Source organism: Crocodylus siamensis, chromosome 14 (genome assembly GCF_052110815.1).
Source record: "Crocodylus siamensis isolate JL-2025a chromosome 14, ASM5211081v1, whole genome shotgun sequence".
Classification (NCBI taxonomy): Eukaryota; Metazoa; Chordata; order Crocodylia; family Crocodylidae; genus Crocodylus; species Crocodylus siamensis.
Window position 1 is genome coordinate 24,720,144 of NC_143408.1, and position 20,046 is coordinate 24,740,189.

Sequence of the window (20,046 nt, forward strand, 5' to 3'; positions counted from 1 at the left end):
GCTGCAGACGGCAGCGAGAACGGCCAGCTAATAAGGCATCTCAGGAACAATGTGCAGGAGCTTGTCGGCGTCCCTTGGGGTGATCTGGTTGACAACGGTGCCGAAAGCAAAAGCCCTTCTGGAATTCATCTCTCTGCTTCCCGTTCCCTTCCCCCTCCATCAGAGGTGGCCTGAGCCTGCAAAACCACAGTGCTCCCACGCTAGAGGGAGATTGTGGAAGGAGAAATGTGAAGAGCAGGGCTGTGGTACCGTTGCCTTGGGGGAGCTTGAGTCACAAAATCAGAATCAAGACCCCTAGATTGGGAGATGTATTTATTTTTTAATCAACTCCTTGTATTCATTTTCAACCGTTTTGAACACGTGGATCAGGGATCAGGCTTTCCTCCACGTCTCTGAGGACCAGTGACTTCCTTTCACCTGCTAAATGATAGGTGAGATTAACACAAACTGACTGGAGCTGAGACTCGATATGAGAGGTTGCAAGCTGGGACCGCTGTGCTGCAGGGAGCTTGAATAAAGACTCCATCTGCAACAAAGAGTCACAAGCACGTGCCACCATTGCCACTCGGCCTGCTGGCCTCGTGCTGGTTCCCTGGACTCTGTCTCACCATCATGCTCCACGTTGTGCGACCCCGGGTAGGTGGAAAAGGCCTTTGGGTTCGGTCCAGCTGCAGATCCAGGCACTGGGCATCACCAGAATCAGCCCTCCCAGGGTCAGTCCTGATCCATCCTCACGCGGGCAAAGCTCCCGGTGGTTTGCTCACACACATGGGGCCAGACCTGCAGCCAGTGCAAGCAGCCAGGCTCCTGCACCAGCCAGGGATCTGGCTCGAGTCGTCACCTAGGAGCTCCATGGAGTCCCGCCCTCATCTGACACGTGGGGAAACTGAGGCACAGAGGGAGCGCAGGCCACATAGGCAGGGAGGCAAAGCAGACGCTCCCATCTCTGCCCTAAACAAGGCAGATCACAGTGTGGGGAGGCACCATCCACCTGGGAAAGAGCAGGTTGAAGACATCCCGACGGGTTTCAGGCAAAGGCGAAGGGGATCAGTCACACAGCAGGCCTCTGCACGTCCGGCTCCACAGCCTGACCTCCCCAAGGGCAGGAGCAAGGCCTCTGCCCAGAAAACGTGACACACATAGAAAGCACGAGTCCGCGCGGTTGCATGCGTGCGTGCACGTGCGTGTCTGAGCCTGGGAGCTGTTTCTCTGTACACGTGTGTCACCCTCTGCCACGCTGCGTGTGCGCGCAGGTCCGGGAGCAGGCGTGGGGCTGTGGGCTGCTCTGCCAGCCCGTCTGACCCTGGCTCAGCTGCTGTGCTGCGATGCCGGGAGATGCCACAGCCTTCCCCCTTCCAGCACCTTGGATGCAAAGGAGGTGGGATCTGCCAAGCCCTGGGGCTGCCCCAGACCCTGCAGCCAGGTTCCTGGCTGCCAAGCTTCCCAGTCGCTATAGCAGCCAGCAGCCTGCTGCCTAGCAATGCAACGCTGCCGCTTTTCCCAGGCTGGGATAGGCTCCCCAACACCAGCCTGCGTGTGCCTTCCCAGCTGATTGGCTTTCCCGACGCCATTCATGCCAGGCCAGATACATTTCCTGCTGGAAATCCGCAGCCTCGCATGCAAGAAGCCCTTCGCTTCCAGGTACTCGAGGTTGGGGGAGATGCATTGGGAATGATCGTCTGCAAGCCTCTTCCCCTTGCAGAGCTGCTGCAGCACGTGGCTGGTTTTAGTGCAGCAAACGGAAAGAGATAGCAGAACAGGAGGCTGGGAGGGATTGCGGGGGGGCTATGGGCTGGGCAGGGAGCACTGGGAGTCGGGATGTTGTGGGGGGAGGGCTTGGGTTGATTTGTTTTGTTGGGTTCGCCTCCTTTGTGTTCTGTGCCTCGGTCTCCCCAGCTGTGGCTTGGGCCCAGCCATCCCTGGGGGAGGTGTTGACTGCTAGAGGGATGATGTGAGAGATGGATGGGGTGTTCCCCCAGTGCCCCATGGCAGAGGACTTCTGGGGGTCTCGGTTACCTTTCGTGCTGCCCGGGGATGGTACAGCCCAGCTGCGAGCGCGGTCTGCCTCCGTTCCCTCCATGCCTGCAGCCTGTGCAGGGAATGCCGGGCTGAAGTGGCCTTCCCATCCGGCCTCTCCTCCGTGCAGCATCGCTGAGAAGCTCTGGGGGAGCCTCGATACCCCTTGTCCGCTTCTCCACACTGACAAACCAGGAGCATGGCCCCCAAGGCCAAGGGCAAGGGGAAGAAAGGAGGGAGGCAGAAGAAGAAGCAGCCTGCGGCAGGTGAGCGGGAATCCCATGCGCGGGCAGAAACCTTCCCCAGGTCCTGCCCCGCAGGCTGCAGGGATGCACCATGTCCCCTCTCAGCTCCCCCCATCGCAATGCAGCCCACCGTCCTGGCTGATGAGAGGCAGCAGGCAGCTGGAGCCAGGGGCCAGGACGAGCCGCCGACCACCCTGACGAGCCCCGCGCCTCCCACTGGGCTGTAACCAGCATAAGCAGGGAAACCCAGTGGCGGGGGTATATGGGACACAGGCACCAACACATCCTGCTTGAAGCCAGTGCCACGTTCCCCATTTCCCAGGTGCAGAGCAGTTTTGAGATCAGCCCGGGACTGGCCCCGGTGGGGCGGGGAGACCCCAGCTTCCCTTGGAGGCTATAGGAAAGCCAAGGCTTCTGGATCAGAGCCCTGGGGGATCCTGAACCCCTGCCCCACATGCTTGAGCTCTTACCTGGGCTCCTCCCAGCCCAGGGAGGAGGCGTCCGATGCCCAGCGATGCTCCGTCTTGCATGTGTGCTTGTGGTCTGTCTGCCAGCAGCAGGGGAAGCTGAGGAGTCCTGGAAGACAGCTCTGGAGGTGGACACCCTCAGGAGGCACCTGGGTAAGCCCCCGGCCTGGGCGGGCAGTGGGGACACGAGCCATGCCAGGTGACAGGAGGGGCAGACTGTGGGCAGGGTGGTACAGACCAGCTCCCCATGTAGGACCGTTGCCATGCACTGGCCCGCATCTGAGATGTGCTGCTGCGAGGTGGTGGACGCCCTGGGGCACAGCAAGCCCGGGATGGTTGCAGGGATCCCCTCTGCCCACAGAGCTGGTGAACGCCTCCAGGAATCAGCCCAGGAGCAAGGAGCTGGGGCCAGGGACTCGCACAGCCACAGCAGTTCCCTGCGCTGCTGGGAGCACCGCTGGTCCCATGGTCGCCCAGCTGAGGGTCTTCACTGACACCCCCTGTGGGCTTCCCCTGCAGCCCCATAGGGTCCAAGCCAGCACCCAACCCCAAGCCAGGAGGGGCCCGTGGCTGCTCCCGGCAGCTGTGCCGGCGTAATGCTGCCAGCGTCTGGCCAGGGTCGGCTGACAAGAAGAGAGCACAGGGCAGGGTCCTAACCCGCCGGTCACTTCCAGTGCTCCGGAGGGATGTGGCCAGGCAGGCGAAGGCGGACAGCGAGGGGCTGCAGCTGCGGCTGCAGGAGCTGGAGCAGGAGCTGGAGGCAGCGCGGGAGGACAAGAGGGACATTTATGAAGGTGGGTCAGAGCTGGTAGGTGTGCAGGGGACGCCGGGCTGGGTGCAGCAGGCTGGGAGCAGTGCCATGGGCTGCCCCGTGTTTCCTTTGGCTCCGTTCCATGCAGGGCCCTGCAAGGCGAGCAGTTCTGCGATCACTGTGCCACCCTAGGCTACCCCCAGTCACCCCCACCTAGCTACAGAGCCCCCCATCCCCCCTTGCCCTGCAGAATGCTCTAGCTCGGCCCCCCCCATGGGGTTTCACAGGCCCTGGGAGCTGGGGATGGTGTGCCACAGGCTTCCTGGGTGGCCATGGGCAAGTCCCTTAGTGGCCTGTGCGCCTGGTGTATAAGTGACACAGCCAGGGACTTGACTCTGGCAGGTGGGCTCAGCCCTGTTCTCCCCGCAGAGATGATCCGGCAGTACCAGGAGCTGCAGCGGCAGACAGAGACTCGCATCCAGTGCCTGGAGGCCGAGGTGACACAGCTCCAGGAGCAGCTCGGTACAAATCCCCCTCTCCCTGCCGTGGTGGGTTCTTCTCCCTAGCAGCACCACATCACTAGGCATTGCCAGAGATATCAGACTAGACCCTGTGCCCGATGCCCGTGGATCACGCTGGGACATCGACATGCCAGCTCATTCCAGCTCCCGCAGTCTCCCCCGCTCCTGCCACCCCTTATTGCCTCCTGCAGCTGCTCAGCCCCCAACCCTGCACCTTCTCACCCCCACCCCCCTGCAGCCGTGTGCCGCCGGGAGAGCCAGCAGGCCCGGGAGGAGAGTCAGCGGGCACTGGGCGAGAAAGACCGGAGCCTCACCGAGCTGCAGGCTAAGATCGACACCATGAAGACTGAGTACGAGCAGATCCTGCACGTGAGTCACCCCGCGGGGCGGTGGCGATGAGGCTGGACCCCCTAGGTGCCAGCGGAAAGGGCAGGGAAGCTCATGGAGTCCCCTGCTGCCTCCTGCTCCCAGACATGGGGAGAGGGGGGCAGTGACCTGGAGGCACAGAAGCTGAGTGTATGGGGGTGCCCCTCGCCCTGGCGTCTAGGCTCCTGGGGCACTGCCTGCTGCCACACACCCATGCACGCATCCCACTGTGCCTGACTCCCCCCTGCCCCCACAGGGCAGCCTGGATGGTGTCCTGGCCAAGCTGGCCTCTGCGAAGCTGCGCTGGGAGCGGGAAGCCACGGCCATCCACATGGAGAACAAAGAGAGGCTGCGAGACTTCGGCCTCAACCCCCTGGAGATGTAGTGCCCGGCCTGGCACAGAGCCGGGGCAGGGGTGATGCCCAACTCTGCCAGGCCCCGGGCAGCAGCACCCAGCAATGTTCCCCTAGGCCTTCTCCCAAGCTGCGGCAGTGCCCGGTGCGGCTGTCTGGCAGCCTGACCTCCCTCCAGAGCCCCGGGCAGAGCCAGCTCCCTGCAGCGGGGAGCCCGGGGCCCTTGCTGAGGCCTGCCTCACCCCGAGATCATTTCTGCAGCTTCAAGGCTGCTGCAGTGATCAGCGGTTCAGATGATTTAATTGGGCTTTGATTGCATGACATGATTGCAGGGGGTGGGGGAATGCTGCACCAGGGCTCGCTGCAGGGAAGGGACAAGCTCTCCCCCTCTTCTGCAGAAACGGGCACCGTGTCGGGGGTCAGGTGCTCCCTGTGGGCCCGTCCCTGTAGACCCGAGCCAGCTCCTTCTGCCAACCAGACCAGAGCCCCTCTAGGTCAGGTCCCATCCCCATGGGGCTGGTGCCAGCATCCAGCAGCCAAGGAGCTGCCCCCATGGTCCCGTTCCCCCCCACCCAAATTGTTCTCCTCTCCTCCTGCCAGCTGGGTCCCCAGGGCCGGGCAGGGTTGTGATTAAAGCCGGGACTGCAGTGGCTTCGCTGCTTTAGCCCATCTCCTCTGTGTGTGAGCAGCAAGTGGGCAAAGCCAGGCTTGTCTTCCAGCTCCGAGCGGGGCAGCCATGCCTGTTAGCGATCGATGGGCCGCTGCTGGGTGGTTTCCAGGGGTGCCCTCGCAGGCAGAGCCAGCGCTGTCCCCGGAGACACCGGGGAGCCCTGTTCCTGTGCCAGGATGTCCTGTGCTCCAAGCCGGTCAGTGCAGCCCTTCGCTGGGACGTGCCGCCAGGGAAGGAATCTCAGTGCAACGTGTGTGCAAAGCGTGCGCCGGGGGCTCTGCAGCGCTGGGGGCCGCAGAGCAGCTACAGCGACTGACTCATCTCCTTTGGGCCCTCCCACGGTGATGCCTGCATGGCACAGAGGAAGGGCAGCCCCAGCAGCTCCACCTGCCCCAGAGCCCTGCTGGGCAGCGCAGGGCTGTGCTTCAGCTGGGGAAGGGGAAGGGGCAGGAGCAGAGGAACCGAAAGCCCTGGCATGACCCAATCCCCCTCTGCTTGGAGACTTGTCCCCTTCCCACTTCTGAGGACAGCCTCCTCACCAGGTGAGAGCTGCTAAGTCTCAGACACCATGGCTACAGCTGGGGGCTGCCCAGGCCCCCCCAGCTCCGCACCCTCCGCAGAGCCCCTTGCCCCGGGGTAATGCACGTGCGGGGGATCTGGAGTAGCAGGAGGGGTCTGGGCTTCCCACGCTAACCTGCCCAGACCCCAGCAGCAGGGTCATGGTCCCAGCAGCAGCCTCCCCAGCGTGGGCATGCTTAGCCGCAGCAAGGAGGTCGGGGTCCCAGGAGCTGCGGCATCCGCCCTGCTCCCCCTCTGGGAGCATCAACTGGGGGCGGCTCTCTGCCGCCTGCTGCTCCACCTTCCTGCCCCTGACCAGGGTCACTGCGTCCCCGGCTGCCCCCAGAACTGCCTGGGGAGAGCAGGCCCGCAGCTCAGAAACCCCCCCGCCCCTCTCCAGGGTGACCCACTGGTGGGCGAGGCAGGGACCCTCTGGCTCTGACCCCAGACTGCCCTGGGACGAAGAGCACCCAGGAGTCCTAGCTCCCAAACCGAGGCCCCCACACACTGCAGCAGCTCAAGCTGGGAAATCAGTTGGGGGCAGGAGGGCAGATCCGGGTATGAGGCTGGGCATCCACGCTCTCAGAGGGGCCAGGTGGGGCTGGGCTGGGCACAGTCCTGGAGCTGCCCCTGTCAGGTGCTATTACCTGCGTGGTGATGTCCTGTGGCCCCCCAGCATGGGGGTTGTGGCAGGGGGTGTGGGGCAGGCCGGGAGAGGAGGCATGAGTGCCCGATGCAGCATCCTGGTCCTCGTAGAAGAGCAGCGGGGACAGCCCTATCTGGAAGAGCCAAGGGGCTTGGCTGGAGATATGCCCCGGCCCCCTCTGCCAGGGGCACTGGTGACCCCACAGGGCTGGGACCACGTGGCCAGCCCCTTGGGACGTACTGCATTGAAGAAGGCATTTCCTTGGGCATCGATGACCAGCAGCGTCACCTGGGGGCCGCTGGCCCGGATGAGCAGCACAATCTGCTGGTGGTCCAGCTCCTCCACGCTCTTGCCATTCACCGCCAGCAGCCGGTCGCCCTCCCTCATGCCTGCCCGCTCAGCTGGCAGCCCCACATCCACCTCCCGCAGGAACTGCCCTGGAGGGTGTGGGGAGAACAGAGAGAGACAACCCAAAGGCACCCATGCACCAGCGTCCCCTTGGAGGGAGGTTGGAGAGGGCGAAACTGAGGCATGAAGGAAGGAGGGACATGCCCAGGGCCCCCCACACAGCCAGTGTCAGGGTTGAGCCCGGCTGCCCCTGGATCCCAGCCCTCTGCTCCCGCCACCAGCCCCTTACCGATGCCCGTGCTGCAGCCTGGCTCCTCCTGGAGCAGGAACCCGTAGCCCTTGGGGCCCTTCACCATGTGCAGCTTCCTAACCCGGAAGGGCAGGCGGGAGGCATCGGCCATGGCGGCCGTGACCCGCAGGCCCCGGCGGCGGCACAGCTCCTCGTCTGCCGCGTCCAGCACCAGCAGCGTCACCTGGCCCCCACTCTGCTTCAGCTGGGCGGGGGGAAGGCGCAGAGTGAGCCTGATGGGAGCCTGCGGATGGGGTTCACAGCCCCTCGTGCCCCCTGCCAGACAGGCCCAAGCGTAGTGCCTGCATTGAACACCCACAGCAGCCTGTACTCGAGGGGGGATTTGGTCAGGGGGACTTCAGGACAAGGGACTTTTGGCCCCAAGGCTGCCTGGTACCTGGCGCTGAGCTGGCGCCTGGACCTCAGACCTAGGGTGACGTGACTGGGGCTGGGGAACGCCAGCCGTGGGAACGGGAAAGGAAGGATGCAGAAGGGGACAGGGAGGAGGGGAGGTGGGTAGCAGGGGCCCTTAGCGGCTGCCCAGGGCGGGGGTCAGAGCAGCAGCCAAGGGGCAGGGCAGAGGCAGGGAAGGCAGGAGGGAGACAACACTCAAGGCATCTTCCCCGTGGCACAGCCTCCACGCGGGGCAGGTACCTTCCGGCTGAGCTGAGCGTAGGAGCAGTTCTTCACGCTGGCCCCGTTGAGCTCCAGGAGCCAGGAGCCATCAGGCACCCCTGCCCTATCGGCCGGCCCGTCATGCACCACGGCCAGCCGGAACGTGCCCTTCACACCTGCGGGGTTGCAGAACCGGGGGTAACGTCGGCTCCTAACGGCACGGCAGCGGGGAAGCACAGCCTGGGGACCAGAGCTGAAGCACAGGAGGTGCCGGCAGTGCCCCGCAGCCCCCGTTACCTTCTGGAGCAGACACGCTGAAGCCAAAGCTGCTCTTGTCCTTGGTGATGTAGCAGAGACGCGGTCTTGCGATGCCCGGCAGCATCGCGCCCACATCCCTGCCCAGGGTCTTCGCCACCTTGTAGGTGCTGCCGTCCAGCACGGTCACGGACACCCGGGTCCCACTGGCCTTGATCTTCTGCACCACCTGCCACGGAGCCCCTTTTGCAGTCAGTCCTGCCACTGGGGCCAGGGGCACCACTCACCAGGGACAAGGACCAGGCTCACCTCCCAGCCTTGCCACGCCTGGGAGTTCAGTCCTGCCCTGGAGGGGCGCTCCTAGGGCCGCTGCCCCATGGCTGATACCGTGGGCTTCCCGGTGGGGCAGGCAGCCAGGGCCACGGAGCATCAGGGGGAGGGCTGGCTTCTGGGAGCTGGGCTGAGACCCAGCAAACTTGTTTCTGGGGCTAATGGATTTGAAGCAATGCCTGGAAGCTGGGGCAGGGGGTTCTGGAGCCTCCAGGCTCAGGGGGGCCCTCCAGCTGCAGAGCAATGCAACCTCCCCCCAGCCCCGCAAGCCTCCGGCATACCCTCAGGTGCTCCATGCTGTCCACGTCCTCACCGTTGACCTGCAGGAGCCGGTCGCCATCCTTCAGGCCCTGGCGCTGGGCTGGCCCCCCCGCCTCCAGCTGTCGGATGACGTGCCCGGGGTGCCCCAGCTCCGTGTGCAGGTAGAAGCCAAAGATTTCACTGGGGCTGCGGCTCAGCAGGTAGAAGCGGGGCTGTCCCTCGTTGTCCCTGTCTGCAGGGGAGCAGAGGCAGGGAGCGTGGTGTGGTGCCCAGCCTGCCCCCAACCCTGAGCAGGGGCCGGCAGGCCATGGGGGCCTGCAGGGATGCAAGGACTGGACGCTGCGGTCCTGCCCTGGGGGATCTCAGTCCACTCCCTCCGGCTGACATGTGCCTGCATGTCCCGTGCCCCGTGCATACGTGAGCACCCATAGCCTTGCTTGCCCATGTCTTGGCACAGATGCAGCTGTGGGCAACCTGAGTGGTAGGCTCATATATTCCCATAGTCCAGAACACATCCAGCCCTGCCCGGGTCGCCGTGTGCACGCAGCACGTGAGTGTCCGTGCAAGTATGCCCTGGTGTGATCCTGCAGGGCTGGCCTGCGTGGTCTGCGTTTGTTCGTGCCCAGAGTCCAAATAAGAGAGGATGGAGCTGGCAGGGGCCAGACAGTCCAAGCTCGCCACTGGGCCGCTGTCCCGTCTCCGTGCTGCCAGGCCACCCCAGAGGCTCTTACCTGTGTCCTCAGCCAGCGACAGAGCTGGGTTGTCGATCCCGTCCTTGGGGTTGAACGTGAACTTCCTGCGAGGACAAGATGGGAAGCCAGGCTGGAGCCCTAGACCCTGTGCCTGCCCCGTGGCCCAGCCCAACGGGTCCCCCCAACTCCTGCAGTGCCCGCAGCGATCCAGGGTCCCCGCCAGGCCCGTGACGCTCGCACTGGCCCTAGCGGCTGCAAAGACCCACATGGCCGTGGAAGGGTCGTCCCCCCTGCGCGGTGCTATAGGGGACCCCAGAGCTGAGGTGTGGGAGCAGCTGGCACTTACAGGACTAGGTCCTTGGTGTCCTCGAGGCCTGCGAAGGGAAGGCTGGGGTCAGACTGGCAGCTTGTCACAACCGCAGCCAGCTTGGCCCCCTCTCCCGGCCTGTCCAGGGCAGCAAGCTGAGTGCAATCTAGTTGGGCACAAAACCAGCCCAGGGAGCTCTCCACCCTGGTCCAGATCCACAGCCCAACCCAGGGGATGGCCGGGTATGGTCTGTCTGGGTGGGGAGACCTGCAGAGCTGCGGGCAGGAGGGACACTGGTGCGACGTGCCCTGGCATGCAGGCACATGCATGTACACACACACGCTCCATTTCCCCAGCCCAATGACTGCCGGCACCTCTGGCCTCCGCAGCAGCGTATCGCGGCTTAGTGCAGGGCTGGGGCAGCCCCAAAAGTCTCAGCCCCGCCACGGCTCCAGCCAGCAAGTGCTAAGGCAGCAGCACGGACAGCACGGGGACCCTGGGGGCCACCCGCTCGCCCCGGTCCGCCTGGGACTCATGACCCAGCCCTGTGCTGCAGCAGCCAGCCAAACTGAGGATGGGGGAGCCAGCAAGCGTGAGCCTGGGCTACCGTGAGCAGAGAGGAGCAGCTGGGGCCCAGAGCTGGGCGGTGGGGGTGGGTCTCCGCTATAGGCCACTGTGGATCAGAGGAGATTTAGGAGGAGGGTGGCACCCTAGGAAAGGGGCCAGGTTTGGATGCCAGATTAGCCCCCGGGTGTTACCCAGGGAGGCCTCTCCAAGTTCCCCAGGAGACCCCTTGGTCTGTGCGGTGGGGGAACTGTCTGCCTGGAGCCCCCCACCCATTTCTGCAGGAGCAAGCCCAGACCCTCCTGCCAAGGACGCAGCTGCAGCTGCGACCGAGCTAGCCCCTCACCCATGCCCCCGGCCCTGGCTCACCTCCCGTCTGCTTCATGGCTTGTGGGAGAGCTGGGGGAGAAGGGGGCAAGGTCCAGTGTGAAGTGGCAGGCCCAGCCCTCTGCCTCCTCCAAGACGCCAGGGTTTAATGGTTAAACTGCCCTGAGTCTCCGCGCCCCATCGCTCACGCCCGCTGGGGAGCTGCCAGCTTATCCCCAGCTCAGGTGAACCCGCTCCACCCAGCACGGCCTGGGCAGAGCAGGGCTGAAACCCAGGCGTCAGCCCCTGCTCCCAGCCTGCCGAGGGGTGACCTGGAGCGGAGCCCAGAGGCGACGAGATGCCCAGGTCCTTCCCCAGCGCCCGCACCGCGCTGGGAGCTGCCTCACCCAGCAGGGCTCCTCCTGCCCGAGCCCATCCTGCCCCCACACTGCTCCAGCCCCCGCAACAGCCTCTGAAGCCCCATGTCCCCCACAGCCCCTCACAGCAGGGCAGCCCCTTCCCCCAGCCAACCCAGAGCAGCCACCCCATCCCGCCACTGGGACCCCGCGGGCAGCTGAACAGAGCGGGTTTGGGATAACGCATGCAGTGGAAGCACCGTGGCTTAGTTTTAATGACACGCAGGCCTCGTCCAGCACCACTCCTGCCCTTCCCAGGCCTTCCCCCCGTGGGCCATATGCTGCCCCGGTCTATACAGGATGCGGAGCGGAGCTGGGCACGGGCGCGCGCCTGGATATTGGCTCAGCCCGGCCAGGGGCTGCTGTTTCAAGGACTCTCAGGACAGCTCAAGTTGGAGGTGGGTTGGTACAAAGTAGGGCCCGGCCCCAGCCCCAGCCCCCTTCCTCGGGACCTCTGCCCACCTGGCAGCCCAGGGGCCAGTGCCATGCCCAGCCCCTACCGAGCTCAGCTGCAGCATGGTGAGGGGTAGCGGGCGCTGGGCAAGCGGGCACCAGCTGGGCTCATGGGGCAGCCCAGGGGAGCAGGGTTATGGCTACCGGGCTACCCCCGGGACTCATGATGCCATCACATGAGGCCTGGTCCGGGGACCGCGCAGCAAGACTGAACGCTGGGGAAGAGGGAGGGGAGGTGTTTCTCTAGCACCAGGTCTGGCCACGAGGCACGTGAGGGTGTGGGCGAGGGCAGAGCCCCAAGGTGGGCACAACAGCACCGTGTGGAGCGTGGCAGGGAGCTGCCGTGACCTCTCTGCTCTCCGGAGCTGCAGCTGAGCTGAGGCCTCACAAACTCATGGCACTGCGGGAGCCTCCCCGCGCCACCCCCACAGGCCTGCGAGGGCCGGGCGGGGCTCAGAGCGCCCCCTGCTGGATCTTGCCCAGCATCCCCTTGACCTCACGCTCCACCCGCCACAGCTTGGCCTTCTTCCAGAGGTTGCGGGTCTGGCGCCGGCTGCTCTGCAGGTCCTGCAGCAGCAGGGCCAGGTGCTGCTGCACGCGGTCGCGGTCCCACACGGGCAGGTTCGTCCGGGCCACGCTCAGGATGTGGCGCCAGTAGCTGGACACGTCCGCGCCCACGGTGAGGAACACCAGCACCTTGACGCCGTCGCGGTCCATGCGCAGGCCCTGCAGCGCCCGCTTGCCCTCCTCGCTGATCTCGTTGAAGTACAGGCTGGGGGAGCAGGACGGCAGGGTGAGGTGAGGTCGGGGGGAGCGCCAGACGCCGCCCTTGGGGCCCCCGGGAAGGAGACGGGCCAGCGGAGCAAGATGGCAGGGCAAGGGGGATGTCGGGTGCAGTCCTCGCAGCCCTGGGGAAGGAGATGGGCCATCGACAGGGCCCCGCGGGAGAGGAGTGGGGCCAGGGAGATTGTGGGGGCAGTAGCTAATGAGGGGCAACTGGTAGCTCAGCCCCAAGCAAGGGGCAACAAGGGGGCACCAGAAGGGGCAGCTGGCCTAGGAGTGCTCCCGGGGGGGGGGCCGCGGGGCCTAGGCTGAGCGGGAGAGAAGGAGCCTGGGGACTCACTGCACTTTATCCAGCGTCGGGTGCTGCTTGGCCACCTCCACCAGCCCCAGGGCCGCCTCGTCCGTCACCGCGTTGTAGCCCACGTTGAGCTCCTGCAGGTGCTGGTTCTGGGCCAGGCTGCGGGCCACGAGCGCCACGCCGCGGTCCCCCAGCGAGGTGTGCAGCAGCGACAGGTGCCTCAGCGAGCGGTTGCCGGCGATGGCCTCGGCCAGGTGCTGCGCCCCCTGCTCCATCAGCGGGTTGTCGGAGAGCCTGGGGGGAGCGGGCAGGTCACGGCGGGAGGGGCCGGGCTTCCCCGCTCCTGCCCCAGGGCTCAGAGGCCTTCCCCGCCACCCGAGACTGAGACGGGGGCTCCCGTGTCCCGCACACCCGGGCAGCGGCTGCCGCCCCCAGCGCTCACCTCAGCGAGCTCACCGCACACTTGTCGTGCAGGAGCAGGTCCCGGATCACCTGGCAGGCATCGGGGCCCAGGCTGTTGAGCTGCAAACTGAGGCAGAGCCAGAGGTCAGCCAGCCCTGCCAGCAGACCCTTCCTGCCCCCACCACCCAACGAGGGCCCAGGCTCCGCAGCCAGGCCAGGAGGTGATGCCCAGGGGAGGACAGCGTCTCCTGGGGCAGCCCCAGGGCAGGGCACCTTGGTCTGGGCTTTACAGCCCATGTGCCTGGGTCCTGCTCCTGGGTCCTGCAGGCACCGCCTCACCTAACCCCTGTTCACAAAGCTTCTGCACTGCAGCGAAACCCTGCGACGCCCTCCCCAGGGAGCCCCGGCCGCCCTGACGGTCCAGAGCCCCCTCCTGCCTGCCCACGGCGCATCCCCGGCTTCACGCTCCTGCCCTTCGGCTCGATCCGCTCTGGTTCCCTACCTGGCGCCTCCTCCCAGCTCTGTCCACAGGGCCCAACCAGCCCCCAGCCCCTCTGGCAGAAAAGCACAGCTCCCCACGCCCCGACGTGCCTGGCAGCCCTGTTCTCGGGCGTGGGCTAGGTTGCACGCGTGACGCCCCTGAGCGCTGGCCCAGCGGGCACCGTGCGAGTGGGCAGCGCCAGGGGCTTGCTCTGGAGACACCGGTGCAGGAGGACTGGCCAGGCCCAGCCAGGCAGAGGACACAGCAAGGCTCCGCGGTACAGACAGGAGGACCGTGGGGGTCCTTGCCATGGGAAGCAGCCCCAAGCAGCCCCCCACCCCAGCAGAGGCAGTGGGATTGCAGCCTTGCCCCTTGCCCTCTCTCCTGATGGCAGCCCGCCACCCCCTGGGGGAAGGCGATATTGCAGCGCCAGGCGTGCAAGAGCCAGCTGCATCACGCACAGAGGCCTGCCGGGGCTGTGGTGCCCTTTGATCTAACAAGGAGAGCCCGAGAAACAACAGGGGCTGGAAGCTGGGGTGGGGTGGGGGGAAGCCCCATCCAAGGAGCCATTGCAAGAGCTCTGCAGGGCCCAGCTGCATGCAGACAGGCTGCTCCCATCAGCAAGGGGCTCTGCCTGATCAGACCGATGACCCTGCCCCTCACCCAGCGCTGGCAGCTCCCAGGCGCCGGGCAAGCAGCCGGCGCTGGCAAAGCCCAGGCAAGCCCCGGCGTGCAGGCGCAGCCCGGCCCCGGCAGGACTCAACTGGAGCGTCTTGCACCGCAGCAGGACGGGGAAGAGCATGCGCAGGCTGTCGGCGTCGAGGTGGCACAGGGCCAGGTTGAGCTCTTCCACCTTGTGCCCGGCGGTGCCCAGGACGGAGGCCAGCACGGCACACTTGAGCGGGGTCATCTTGACGGAGGAGAGGTTGAGGGCCGGCAGGGAGCGCACGGCCTCGGCGGCGAAGCGCTCGTTCTGGAACTCGTGCAGGAAGAAGAGGTAATCCATCAGCTCGGACGGGGGCAGCCCCTTGCGGCCGTTGCGGATGACGGTCTTCTTCATGGCCTTGGCGATCTCGAAGGCCGCCAGGTTCTTGATGGAGCAGCCCAGCTGCTCCAGGATGGCCCGGTTGCGACGCGAGAGGAGCCCGCCCATGAAGATGGGGAAGAGCTCGAAGACCTCATCGTCGGAGGCATCGTCGGGGTGGCGCAGGGGGCCCTCCACGCCCAGGATGCTGGAGTCCATCTGGTCCAGCACGTCGTCGTTGAAGTAGTCCTCCTCCCGGAAGAGCTCGGTGGCCATGGTGCGGGCGATGGTGTCGCGGTCCTTGCTGCCCAGCCGCTGGAAGTAGCGGGGGAACATCTTGAGGAGGTTGAAGAGCAGCGGCAGGACCCGCAGAGGCAGGACCTTGGAGACGATGCTGAGCACCACGGCCACGTCCTCGCTCACCTTGCTGATGAGCTCAGACACCTCCTGGCCCACACGCTGCCCCAGCGTCTTCTTCTCGCCCAGCACCACGTAGAGGGCAGCCAGGTACTCCTGCATGGCGGGGATGGTGAAGACGAAGGTGTGCTCCTTGCCCGGCTGCACGCAGGGCGAGAGGAAGAAGCGGAAGGCATCGCTGCGGAAGATGCTGAGGAGGTTGAGCTCGCTCTCCGTCTTCATGGCCCCCTCCAAGCAGCGCCGCAGGTCCTCCTCCGAGAAGCACGTCTGCCGTGACGTCACCCCCTCATGTGCCAGCTTGCCCACCGTCTTGGCCACGTACTTCATCATGGAGATCTGCGTGGGGTCGGTGCTGTCCAGCACCTCCCCGCTGAAGTTGAGCCGCAGGAAGCTGGTGTAGATGCCCGTCAGGGTCTGGGCGGGCGGCACGGCCCGGGCGTAGTGGAGGAAGTGCAGGGTGGTGCAGACCAGCCAGCAGTAGGAGGGCAGGAAGCAGGCCTCCGCGATCTGGTTGTGACGCTCCAGGTTCCTCGAGAGCATCTCCACCAGGTTGTTGTTCTCCCCCGCGCCGCCCTCCTCGCAGCCCGGCTGGCTCAGGCGCAGCTGGAAGTACAGCTTCTGGAGGTGGGTGTCCGAGAAGCCGCAGATCTCGGCGTAGCGGCCCACGAACTTGCTGGGGATGCGGCGCACGGCGGACGGGCGCGTGGTGACGATGATGCTGGCCTGGAACCAGAGCAGACACCCACAGATTTAACGCCGTGGGTCCCCCAGGATCATACGGGCCTGATCTTTGGGGTGCGGAGCTGGTTTTGCTCACGCTGCCTCAGGGATGAAACCGCCCCCCCCCATGGGCACTCCCACGCCTCTCCACCTGGGCTTCGAGGCTGAGAACCGAGGCAGCCAGGATGGCTGGGTTTCCCAGCACTGCAGGGCAGGGGGGTCCCTCTTGGACCCTGGCACTGGCTCTGCCTTTACCACACTGGCGACAGGAGCCATCAGTGGTGCGGGGCAAGTTTCCCCGGTGGGTCTGCCCACGTCCCACCCCCAACTGCTCCCATCCTCTGCCCCACGGGCGCACGGGGCAGACCTCTGGCAGCAGGTAATTCCTCAGCAGGTTGACCACAATGGCGGTGGGCGGCACGGGCTCGCTGGGGTCGCAGCACAGCTCAGTGCTGGCCAGGCGGAAGTCCAGGTTGAGGCGCTCGAGGCCGTTGAGGACGAAGAGGGTGCTGAGGTTGGCGGAGCCCAGGTGCGGCACCACCTTGCGCAGGTGCAGGTACTTCTTGGTGATGAGGCGCTGCAGCGAGATGGGGCCGCTACTCTGGGACAGGTCCTCGCAGGAGAAGGGCACGACCACCTCGAAGCGGGGCAGGCGCCCGTGGCACCAGTCCACCACCATCTTCTTGATGAGGGTGCTCTTGCCCGTGCCCACGGTGCCGTACAACACCACGGTCCTGACCTGCCGCCCGCAGGCGTCCGCGTCAAAGAGGTTCTGCAAGCCGATGACGCGGCTGTCGGGCGCCTGCAGCTGGTTCTGGACGGTCGGGTCGGGCGAGGGCTTCAGGATGTCCTCCAGGGAGCTCTCCCGGATGACGGGGTCCACGTGCACCGCGTCCAGCGAGAAGGAGGGGCCAAACTGCCGCTCCTCGTTGGGCTGTTGGCTGAACCAGTCCAGCAGGCTCTTGCGGTGCTTCTGGATGGCATCTGTGGGGCAGGCAGAGGCTTGTGAGGGGGAGAAGGGCAGGATGCAGGAGCAGGCGGAGCCCTCTGGCAGCCCCAGGGCCAGTCGTCCGTGGCTCCCCCTGCCGTACCAGGTCCCCGCGGCGCTAGGCCTTACCAGAAGAAGCCACGTTCCTCAGCATCATCTGGCCATGGCGGGCAGAGCCAGGCTGGGCTGCGCTCTCCTGGAGTCCTCCCTGGTCGCCGACAAAGCTCCTGTAGGATGGGGCAAGGTTGATGAGGAAGGCAGGGCACCGGACAAGCTCTAGGCAAGTGTCTCCCTCACTCCCTATCTGCTGGGGGGGGATTTGAACGCATGACCGTGTGCTGACAGGCTCCACAGCCGGGCCCTCTGAAGAGCCAGGGCACGGGCACCAGCTGAAAGGGCCTGGACCCCCCAGTTCCGGTGTCCTGGGAGAGGGGCTCCAGCATGGGCATGGCCTGGCTTGATTGCTTCATCTGTGGGACTGGAAGTGCCCGAGGGAGCTGTCGACCCCCATGCACCCAGGCCCCTGCATGCACCCTCCTGGAGCACCCAAGTCCTTGTGTGCCCCCTCCCCGAGTGGCTGTGCCTTACCTGAGCGGGGAGGCACGGCCTGCAGGGAGGAGCCCTCGGAGGAAGAAGCTGGTCTTGGCACCTGTGGGGAACCGCGGGGAAGTCAGAGGAGCAGGACAGGGGGAGCACTGCCAGCGGGCACCACCTGCACCCCCATGCCCAGGCTGCCTGCCTCAGCGTGCACCCTCCTCCATGAGGGGAGGTCTCTGCACTGGCAGCTGCAATGGGGCTGGGCTGGAGGGCCCTGCCAGTCTTACCTGGTGCAAAGGCAGGGAGCGGGTGCAGGATCCCCCGGGCATCCCACCGAGCTCCCTGGAGCCAGCTCCAGCCCAGCCTGGCCTGGGGAAGACACCACCGGCATTGCATGGCCACGGCCTTTTTCAGCTGAAAGTCAGGGAGAGAGGGCTCAGCGCAGCATCCATGGCCCCGGGCGCTGCCAGGGTTGCCCTGGAGCAATGAGCGGGGCAATGCCGGAGCCTGCTGCTGCAGGGGGGCAGTCTCCTGTCCAGCCTCCGGAGCTGGGAACCAGCCCAGGGGAACCCCAGGAAGCGCCTCATGATGGGTGGGGGGGCATGGACAGCGCTACCTTCCCCCTCACAGTCCTTCCTGGTGCCCGGATCCCAGCCCCCTGGCCGGAGGGGTCACTGGTCCAGTCTTCCTGGACACAAACCTCTGCTGCTCCCTGTGGCTCCTGCCCTGGGCAAGGGGCTCTCAGGGGCTTTATACTGTTGGCACGGCCTGGCCAGCAAAGAAGCACTGGGAGCAGGGAGGGGAAGGAATGGGGTAGAGCTGGGGGCAGGAAATGGGCAGAGATAGCCTGCACCCCAGGGCACCTGTCTGAGACACAGGCAGGGGAAGGACTTTCCTGTGCCCTGGGGTCCCCAGGGTGAACAGTCACTCCAGAGTGAAGCTGGTGCAAGCTGGGGATAGCCAGGTCTCCAGCTGGCAGCAGACTCCCATGGGCCAGGCTGAATCAATCCATGGGCAGAAAAGAGCATCTCTGGCGCCCATGTGAGGCCGGGGGCTGGGGCCTGCCGGGGGTAGGAGCGCGAGGCTTGGGGCGCAACCCCGGGAGCTGACAGCACTGCAAGCAGGGGAGCCGAGGTAGAGGCAGGGAGGGCAGAGAGGGAAGGAAGGAAGTGGGGCAGATCCTCCAAGTACCTGGATGGTTCAAGGCTTTACTCCTCACCCTGGCCATGCCCAGCAGGGGAGGGTCCAGGCCGGACGTCGCCCTGCAGCTGCCAGGTCTCGGGCTGGTGGGCCCGGGGCCCTCCCCACCCCAGCGCCCTTGTCCCCACGCTGCGGCAGCCAACGCGGCATCAACCCGGCTGGCAGACGGATGGGATGAGCTGGCTGTGCTGGGAGGGAGAGGCCAGCTCGAGCCACCCGAGCCTCCTCCCCTTAAAGCAGCAGGCTGGAGCTCAGGATGCGGGGGCTGCATGGCACCAAAACCGGAGCGTGGAGAAGGCACTGGCAGGCAGGGAACTGGGAGCACATGGGGGCCCACGAGGGGCCCTGGCTGGGCTGCATCCCCCACCCGAGTCCTGTGCTGCTGGGACGCGTTGTCCCCAAACAGAGCTCACTGGGAGCTGTGCAACCCTGTGGGAAGGGGCTGAGTGGGTCCCCAGCCCAGTCCTGGGCTCGAAGGGCATATAGACGGCGACGGCTGGCTCAGCCCATGCCCAGACAGGGCACAGACAACCCAGCCTGGCAGGAGCAGAGGGGCCAGGGCTGCGGCCGGGCCGGGGGTCTGCGAGCACAGGCTTGATGGAAGGGTTAAGGAGTGGGATGCTCCCCACACCAGGCCTCACCTGCGCTCTTCTGACTCAGCCTCTGCATGGGCTCCACCCTGCTGCTCCTCCATCCTAGGGGACCAAGACAGGAGAGCTGAGGAACCTGCTGGGGAAGGTCCCGGCACCGCCTCTGCCCCGCCCAGGGCCCTGGGGCAGCATCAGGAGTGTTTGGGGAAACCGAGGCACAAGCAGGGGCCGGCGCCCGAGCTGGAGCCCGGGAGTCCCGGCTCTGGATTCCCGCGCGGCCACCGCCGGGGGCGAGGCGCAGCACAGAAGCCAGGCGTCCGAGCTGCCAGCCTGGCTCTCGGGGACGGCGTGGGGGCCCTGTGACAACCCGGCCCCCCGCCTGGGCCTGGGTGCTTGCCAGGGCCATATTGGGAGTTAATCCTGAGCTGGATATAATCTCTAGCCCCCCTTCGAGGGCTCCCTGCAGCAGCCTCTGCCCTTGGTGGCTGTCCCGAGAAGCCAGGGTGACAGCTGCAGGGAGGTGACAGCTGCAGGGAGCCCCCCTTGCAGGGCTGCTGGCTTCCCACCCTGCCCGCAGAGGCCCCCAGTGCCCCCACCTGGGCAGCTGCCCTGCCAGGAGGAGCCAGCCCGGAGACCCCCAGCCCACGCAGGGTGTGGGGCTCGGAAGAGCGCCCGTGGGAGGGGCAGCCCAGCCCAAGTGGAGGGGAGCACGGAGCGGGCAGGTCAGGGGTTACCGGCTGGGGGTCCCGTGCCCTCGGCGCGGCTAGGTCTGCTCTCCCCACACCCTGGCCTCTGCCCTGTCACTCTTCCTGCCGCGCCTGTTCCGATTTTGGTGTCTCTGGCTGCAACTTCCTGCAAGCGTGGCCCTGCCTCCTCTCCACTGTTGGCTGGGGATGCAGCCAAGACCGGGCGGGGAGGGCAGAGCCATGCAGCCGGGCAGAGCTGGGCCATTCCTGTGGCTGGGGCTGATCCTGCTGGGGCTCCAGATTGACACGGTCAATGAGGGCACAGGCTGGGCCAGCCCTGGAGGGGGCAGCTCTGACCCCTCTTCCACGCTGGGCCCCCAGGCATCGCCTGGCCCCACTGATGGGGGTAGGCTGGATGAGCATGGGAGTCGCCCCCCGCCCCCAGCCTGGGCTGACCAGCTGACAGGGGAAGGGGTGGGGTGAGTAAACTG

At 66.0% G+C, this 20,046-nt stretch overlaps 3 protein-coding genes and 1 long non-coding RNA gene across 12 annotated transcripts; 1 reads left to right on the forward strand and 3 right to left on the reverse strand.

The window, feature by feature from the left end:
- Positions 1-300: 300 nt before the first annotated feature.
- LOC149853483 (uncharacterized) lies at positions 301-2,952 on the reverse strand. Of its 4 annotated transcripts, none has more exons than XR_016439136.1 (4): positions 2,732-2,952; positions 2,017-2,199; positions 609-1,362; positions 301-420 (listed from the first exon to the last, which is right to left on the reverse strand). It is a non-coding gene; the product is annotated as an uncharacterized LOC149853483 (long non-coding RNA). The 4 variants fall into 4 exon arrangements; XR_016439135.1 differs by having other exon boundaries at positions 609-1,720; XR_016439134.1 differs by having other exon boundaries at positions 609-2,199.
- DRC12 (dynein regulatory complex subunit 12 homolog) lies at positions 1,577-4,855 on the forward strand. The gene is made up of 7 exons (XM_090027167.1): positions 1,577-1,641; positions 2,147-2,282; positions 2,819-2,881; positions 3,403-3,522; positions 3,909-4,001; positions 4,239-4,369; positions 4,623-4,855. The coding sequence occupies exons 2-7, from the start codon at positions 2,216-2,218 to the stop codon at positions 4,749-4,751; spliced, it is 603 nt and encodes a 200-aa protein (XP_089883293.1). The 5' UTR covers positions 1,577-1,641; positions 2,147-2,215; the 3' UTR covers positions 4,752-4,855.
- Positions 4,856-4,994: 139 nt separating this feature from the next.
- Positions 4,995-10,858, reverse strand: NHERF4 (NHERF family PDZ scaffold protein 4). Of its 3 annotated transcripts, none has more exons than XM_090027165.1 (10): positions 10,624-10,858; positions 9,730-9,757; positions 9,423-9,487; positions 8,712-8,923; positions 8,143-8,329; positions 7,885-8,021; positions 7,231-7,435; positions 6,834-7,030; positions 6,595-6,726; positions 4,995-5,737 (listed from the first exon to the last, which is right to left on the reverse strand). In XM_090027165.1, exons 1-10 carry the CDS (start codon positions 10,637-10,639, stop codon positions 5,693-5,695), a joined length of 1,224 nt encoding a protein of 407 aa, XP_089883291.1. In that variant the 5' UTR covers positions 10,640-10,858; the 3' UTR covers positions 4,995-5,692. The 3 variants fall into 3 exon arrangements, with proteins under 3 accessions (XP_089883291.1, XP_089883290.1, XP_089883289.1); XM_090027164.1 differs by having other exon boundaries at positions 9,730-9,856; XM_090027163.1 differs by having other exon boundaries at positions 9,730-10,858.
- A 304-nt stretch (positions 10,859-11,162) lies between these two features.
- Positions 11,163-19,719, reverse strand: NLRX1 (NLR family member X1). 4 transcript variants are annotated; one of them, XM_090027159.1, is made up of 10 exons: positions 19,604-19,719; positions 18,921-18,974; positions 17,367-17,493; positions 17,131-17,191; positions 16,672-16,769; positions 15,922-16,538; positions 14,158-15,557; positions 12,953-13,039; positions 12,553-12,804; positions 11,163-12,201 (listed from the first exon to the last, which is right to left on the reverse strand). In XM_090027159.1, the coding sequence occupies exons 3-10, from the start codon at positions 17,473-17,475 to the stop codon at positions 11,883-11,885; spliced, it is 2,943 nt and encodes a 980-aa protein (XP_089883285.1). In that variant the 5' UTR covers positions 17,476-17,493; positions 18,921-18,974; positions 19,604-19,719; the 3' UTR covers positions 11,163-11,882. The 4 variants fall into 4 exon arrangements, with proteins under 4 accessions (XP_089883285.1, XP_089883287.1, XP_089883286.1 ...); XM_090027161.1 differs by lacking the exon at positions 19,604-19,719 and adding an exon at positions 19,466-19,484; XM_090027160.1 differs by lacking the exons at positions 18,921-18,974; positions 19,604-19,719 and adding an exon at positions 18,271-18,440.
- Between the last annotated feature and the right edge of the window lie 327 nt (positions 19,720-20,046).

Coding starts and splice junctions, on each gene's coding strand:
- DRC12 (XM_090027167.1), top strand. CDS start 2,216: ATGGCCCCCAAGGCCAAGGGCAAGGGGAAGAAAGGAGGGAGGCAGAAG. Junction 2,283..2,818: donor GAAGAAGCAGCCTGCGGCAG/GTGAGCGGGAAT, acceptor GTCTGCCAGCAG/CAGGGGAAGCTGAGGAGTCC. Junction 4,370..4,622: donor AGTACGAGCAGATCCTGCAC/GTGAGTCACCCC, acceptor CTGCCCCCACAG/GGCAGCCTGGATGGTGTCCT.
- NHERF4 (XM_090027163.1), bottom strand. CDS start 10,019: ATGCATGTGCCTGCATGCCAGGGCACGTCGCACCAGTGTCCCTCCTGC. Junction 9,488..9,729: donor GACACCAAGGACCTAGTCCT/GTAAGTGCCAGC, acceptor TTGTCCTCGCAG/GAAGTTCACGTTCAACCCCA. Junction 6,727..6,833: donor GAAATGCCTTCTTCAATGCA/GTACGTCCCAAG, acceptor TGGCTCTTCCAG/ATAGGGCTGTCCCCGCTGCT.
- NLRX1 (XM_090027159.1), bottom strand. CDS start 17,475: ATGCAATGCCGGTGGTGTCTTCCCCAGGCCAGGCTGGGCTGGAGCTGG. Junction 12,805..12,952: donor TGTGCGGTGAGCTCGCTGAG/GTGAGCGCTGGG, acceptor CGCTCCCCCCAG/GCTCTCCGACAACCCGCTGA. Junction 12,202..12,552: donor CCGACGCTGGATAAAGTGCA/GTGAGTCCCCAG, acceptor CTGCTCCCCCAG/CCTGTACTTCAACGAGATCA.